Raw genomic sequence first — 6,083 nt, 5'->3', positions numbered from 1 at the left:
AACGAGCGTACTGTATATAAATGACAAGTTTAGCAGGGGTGGGCAGCTGCGACGGTACTATGTTTTTTTTTCAGTGTGAGCCTGCGGTTAGATTGAATGCGTTAAAGACGCAAAAAGTGGGTTACTTTAGAGAAATAGAGGTGTTACCTTATTCCTAGTTACTCCAAGATATTCACATCACACATTACCGGACCACGCTCATCTAGTCAAAAAATAAAAGACATAGTTTGAATTTCTATTTCCAAAGCAAATTGGAAGTTGTACCTTGGCAAGGTCCAAATGTGCTTGTAAGTGATGTCGAGCTGCCAACTCAAACACACTGACACATAATCACTAATCTTCACATCATCTCATGCCACACGTCTATATTCTCGTACTTCCATAATCCAAACAATTTTCTGTGGAAGATGCAAGCAAAAGAACTGAGCTCCAGCATCTTTATGTTGAGTCAGCTATAAAAGGCTTTTATTCTGACGTCACATTGCTTCGTCACTCCCTTGCATACACAGGTGTACAGCGGCTGGAATGACGCTCTGCCACATATTTCTTTGGTGTGAAGAGAAAGGAGAATCTTTTCCACTGTATAACATTGAACTCCAAATTGTTTTGATTGTAAAAACCCTTTTCAGATTAATGTGCGGCAACAATTGCTTCTCTAAGACACTTGCTTATGCTGCACTTGGCATTGTGTTAACACGCACCTAAATGCTCCAGACCCACAAGCTGCCTAAAATAGTATACCTACTGATGATCACTTAATCAAGGGCTGATGAATAGAGACACTGGGCTGCAATCTACCCTCTTAAATCATTATTTAGGGTCGTGGGACCTGGAGCCTATCCCAGGAGGCTTTGGGCACGAGGCAAGGTACACAAGGTTGCGATGGATTGGACTGGGTGCCAATCCATCATAGGGCACACACACAAACACTCAAACACCGATTTACACACTTTGGGCAATTTGGAAACAGCAATTAGCCAAACCTGCATATCTTTGGACTGTGGAGGGAAACCAGAGTACCCGGAGGAAACCCATCAAGCACAGGGAGAACATGCAAACTCCATGCACACAGAGATGGCAATCAAGCCTGGCCGGGAATTCATTGGCTTCATTTTTTTGGTAAATTTTTTTTTATCACACAACACCTGACTCTTTTCTCCACCCATTCTATCCTGCCTGTACCCGCCTCTTCACCTCCTTTCCAGGAGTCTCCGTACTTCTGAACCGTTGACCCTAAGTACTTAAAGTCCTGCATCTTCTTCACCTCTGCTCCCTGTAGCCTTACCATTCTACTTGGGTCCTTTTAATTCACACACATGTATTGTCTTTCTATGGCTAACCTTCATTGCTCTGCTTTCCAGAACATACCTCCATCTCTCTAGATTTTCCTCCACCTGTTCCCTTCTCTTGCTACAAAGCACAATGTCATCTGCAAACATCATAGTCCATGGAGACTCCTGTCTATCCTCATCTCTCATCCTGTCCATCACCAGAGCAAACAAGAAGGGGCTTAGAGCTGATCCTTGATGCAGACCCACCTCCACCATGAACTGTTCTGTCACACCTACAGCACAGCTCACAACTGTCTTACAGCTCACATACATGTCCTGCACCACTCTAACATACTTCACTGCCACTCCAGACTTCCTCATACAACACCACAGCTACTCTCTCGGCCCCCTGTCATATGCTTTCTCTAAATCTACAAAGACACAATGCAACTCTTTATTACCTTCTCTGTACTTCTCCATCAGCATCCTCAAAACAAATATTGCATCTGTTGTACTCTTTCTAGGCATGAAAACATATTGCTGCTCACAAATGCTAACCTCTGCCCTTAACCTAGCTTTCACGATTCTTTCCCACAGCTTCATTGTCTGGCTCATTAGCTTTATGCCTCTGTAATTGCCACAGCCCAGCACATCTCCCTTATTCTTAAAGATTGGCACCAATACACTTCTCCTCCATCCCTCTGGGATCCTCTCACTCTCCAAGTTCTTGTTAATCAGACTAGTCAGAAACTCTACCTCCACAGGTATGTCATCAGGACCAACTACCTTTCCACTCCTCATCCTCTTCAGCGCCCTCCTCACCTCACTCCCACTAATTTTCCCACATCCACTCTTCATTCTCTTTGATTTTCCACATTTCATACATTTTTCTAAATACTCCCTCTATTTTCCCATAACCCTCCTGGCACCTGTCAGTACTTTTCCATCCCTATCTTTATCCACTCTAACCTGCTGCACATCCCTTCCATTGCTCTCTCTCTCTCTGCCTCTCCCTCCTTACTGTCCAATTTACCATACAGGTTCTCATATGCAGACATGTGAAGTGCAGAGTATGGGTGCTTTTGTGGACTCAGTGTTAGCTTTAGCTGAGTTTATATATTGCCGTGTCGACACCACTTTGCCCCACTATGAGAGCTCTAAATACCAGAGTTTCAGGATTGCTGTCTTTGCCTAAGGTATCAGACCTTGTGATACAACAAATAATGCTGCCCTGGTCCGCACTAACCCACTCTAAAGTAAACTTAAACTTTGATACAAGCTAAAAACTTGCAACAAACAATTAAAAAACCTGAACCACCAGTAAAACAGAGCCATTAAGTTATTGCACAATCCGAAATTTTCATTTTTCTTAGAATATTTTATTAGCTATAGATTATTCACCTGTCATTGGTGCAACTCGTGAGAAAAGTCGTGCAAATGAGCTCCAAAGTAAAAATGTAAAAAGTAAAAGTTTTCCCATGGTCTTAAATGAAAACACTTTTTTTGTGTTAAAAATCTTAAAATAAAATATTTAGTGCTCAGTTGTTAAATGCAATAGGGTGTGTTTTTTTTTTTTGGTATTACCTTTTCAGGATTATGGGTACAAGCTTTTTTTTATCCACTATTGTTCACTTTCATAATTTGCAATATCACAATATCTACAGTTAGAAAGACTAGGTCTCTGCATTTTTCAACCCCTGATCACTTGCTGATTCCTATTCTCCATTGTCATCATCAGAAAGTCCAGACTGTAGTGGAACAGGAGGGTCTAAATGATCTTTTCTTTAAAAAAATTAATCAATATCTTCTTTAATTGTCAGCAAAGGGCCAACAAGAGTACTTGGCATTCTTCGCAAATTGTTCCCAACCTCATTTGATGATAGCCCCTCTCATGTTTACACACCAGTTCTTACTCCTCCCTCCTGGTATTTTGTGTGTTAATTAATAAATGGAATTTTACAAGTTACATTGGTATACTTAGTACTTTGTCTATTTTAAATGATCAATAATAAAACCAATTAATTGGATCACAAATGGCACAATTAATTAATAGCTCTTATTTTGCTAAAGAAAAAGACTTATAGCTGATTGTAGCTGACAATCAAATAATAAAGATGAATACTACATTAAAAGTCATTAAAAATCTAATTAACTTTCCTGATAAAACTTAATCTAAAACCAATGAAAAGCAAAGTAGCATCAATCTAATATAACTATTAATTGAACGATAGCAGATGGTAATTATGGGAGTTGAAAACAAACTAATATGTGGAAGGGGTGAGGTTAAGTGAAGAAGTAACAGAAAAAAGCGACAGTGAGGTTAAATGGGAAAAGGCCCCTATCCTGAAGAGAATATGACTCACTTTTTTCCCCTCAAAACTGAGTTTTTCACATTTGTTTAGTCTGACATCATATTATACTCTGTTTAACAGAAACCTTGATTAAACACGACAAGTATGTAGCTTTAAATCAAGCTGTCCTCCTGAATACAGCAAATACTGGATAGGTCAAAAATCTTTATCTAAATTATCAATATCTAATCAGATTTCTCTTAAATTTGTTATTTTATCCGCTGGCACACAAAAAAATCGTCTGTTTGACAGAAAGTAATAAGTGTATTGTAAAGGTGTGTGTCAACATTGGCAACGCATCTGTGAATTACCTTTATAATCTTTATATGGTCAGATCCCTAAAAAAAATAATAATAATAAATTCAAACTGCTACCAGGCTAAACACAAAAGCAAATTAAGACAGGTTTGACTCCACATACTATACCTCTTTTTGAATGACTATGTTAGCACAGTTTGCCAAGTCCAAAACAAACAGATGCATTTTTAATGAAAAGCAGATGCATTTTACTTAAAAAAAAGGCAATAAATGTTAATTTATGGACAGTATCTACTGAGGTCATACACTTCTTGTCTATTTATACAGTCATGTGAATAATTGTTGCACTGTCACTCAACTGCACCTTACCATATTTGAAAATGAAATGTAGATGATAATAAGGAAAGAAAGCAAAAAGGCTGCATGCACCTGGCTGCTAGTGCAGTGTAGTGTACTGGTGATGTTACTCTCACCAGGCAATTGTTGTTTGCTGCTGAACAAGAACAATACATGGGGAGTATTGACAAAATTAATCATAATTTATTATCATCAACAGAATACAACTGGTACATTTACTAAAGTCTTCTACAGACAACCCCATCAGCAGTCTCTCAAACAACCGACTTATGTCTCTTCTCCTGCAGATAAAGAGAAAAAATACAAACAAGAAAAACAGATAAAACGACCAGGGACAAACAACATAATACACATCACATTTTAGAACTGGTATAAGCGCGTGCACACTCACATTAGGTCGTCTTTAGTTTAGTGACCTTCACGTTAGCCTCTGCGTTTTTGATCGCTTCGGTCCTGAGCTGAGGTTTCAGCGCTGAGCGCACGGCCCTGGCGCAGATCGCCGAGTACCTAATGTAGCTGAAATGGCACCAATAAATTAACGTCAATTCTTGGTTACATACACGATAAATTAACGGTATATATTAATTTAACTAGCATTTGTTATCTAGGTAAATAACATCAAACCTGCTAACTAGCTGTTCCGTTGAGTTAGCCAGTTCGGTTAGCCATGTATGCGTTTAATTTTAAACAAAGGCAAGTACGGTTTCATTGTCAAACATAAATCAATGTTATACTGTTGCTTTTGCTACCGGTTACATACCTGAGCCCAGCTTGCCGCCAGTATGAAACCATTTTTATTAGTGTGGTGAAACTCGCCAGCGACGATATAACCCAAGGACAAGGCCGACACACACCGGAAATGTCGAGCTCTTCTTCTGCGACTACGTCGTCGTCTTCTTCTTGTGAGGGTTCATGGCGGTGGGCACGCCAGCTAGAAGGTGCATTTACCGCCACCTACTAGATAGGAGTATGGACCGGTGGAATCGAAGCTGGTTAGTTAGACAGAAAGATAGATGAACAAACATTCTGTCTACTTTGTATTTCATAAAGAAATCTTCTGGTTTCACATTCATCACAGTATTGCTGCCTTATTTGTGTTATTTTTAGTGAAAATGTCTTTGTCTTCGTTTCTGTTTAATGATGTAATAAGATTAAAAAATCTATTGCTTTTTTTCTTGTTTCATTTATTTATTTTCACCTTATTCCTGTTATGTTTAAGTATTTGTCAGCTGCCTTAACAATAAATTATGTGTTCAGCTCTTTTGTTTATGCTGAATAGGTGATTACATATACTGTATCAAAAATGTTGCCAATATTTTTATTATTATTGCTGACCTCTCAGCCAATCTCTTTCAACTAAACATCTGAATATATTATTGACACTTTACATTTATCTTTAAGCTATTTTTCAACAAATAACAGTGCTATAAATCTGACTTTTCTCTACTTGTGTTTTTTTTTTTTTAATACAGTTTTAAAGATATTGGTTTGCGCTCTTTTGAAAAATGAATCGTTTTGTTCACTGAAATCTTAAAACACCACTTCTTCTATTTTTGGTATTGATGCTTGCATTTTTGCTTGGAAATGTTTTAGGTTGCGATCCCTCTGTGGAATGGCATTCTCATGTCAAGTGTTTGTGAGTGCGCGTCTACTACTCTTACTTGAAATGTTCTGCTGATACATAGAAAATCTATGTAAATTTTTATGTACAACTGAGCATTTTTTTTAGTAGTTTCAATTCAACTCACTCACTGAACATCTATACCACTTTATCCTGTATTCCCAAAAGACTTGGGGCACGAGGGGGAGTACACCCTGGACAGAGTGCAAATCCATTGCAGGATTTG

At 38.4% G+C, this 6,083-nt stretch overlaps 1 protein-coding gene across 1 annotated transcript; it reads right to left on the bottom strand.

Annotated features, from left to right (window-relative positions):
* Nucleotides 1-4,397: 4,397 nt before the first annotated feature.
* Nucleotides 4,398-5,149, bottom strand: atp5f1e (ATP synthase F1 subunit epsilon). Its single transcript, XM_053499292.1, has 3 exons — nucleotides 4,997-5,149; nucleotides 4,628-4,752; nucleotides 4,398-4,517 (listed from the first exon to the last, which is right to left on the bottom strand). Exons 1-2 carry the CDS (start codon nucleotides 5,026-5,028, stop codon nucleotides 4,629-4,631), a joined length of 156 nt encoding a protein of 51 aa, XP_053355267.1. The 5' UTR covers nucleotides 5,029-5,149; the 3' UTR covers nucleotides 4,398-4,517; nucleotide 4,628.
* Between the last annotated feature and the right edge of the window lie 934 nt (nucleotides 5,150-6,083).

The sequence above is a fragment of the Clarias gariepinus genome, chromosome 6 (genome assembly GCF_024256425.1).
Source record: "Clarias gariepinus isolate MV-2021 ecotype Netherlands chromosome 6, CGAR_prim_01v2, whole genome shotgun sequence".
Taxonomy (NCBI): Eukaryota; Metazoa; Chordata; class Actinopteri; order Siluriformes; family Clariidae; genus Clarias; species Clarias gariepinus.
This window is presented reverse-complemented; position numbering and strand designations above follow the sequence as displayed.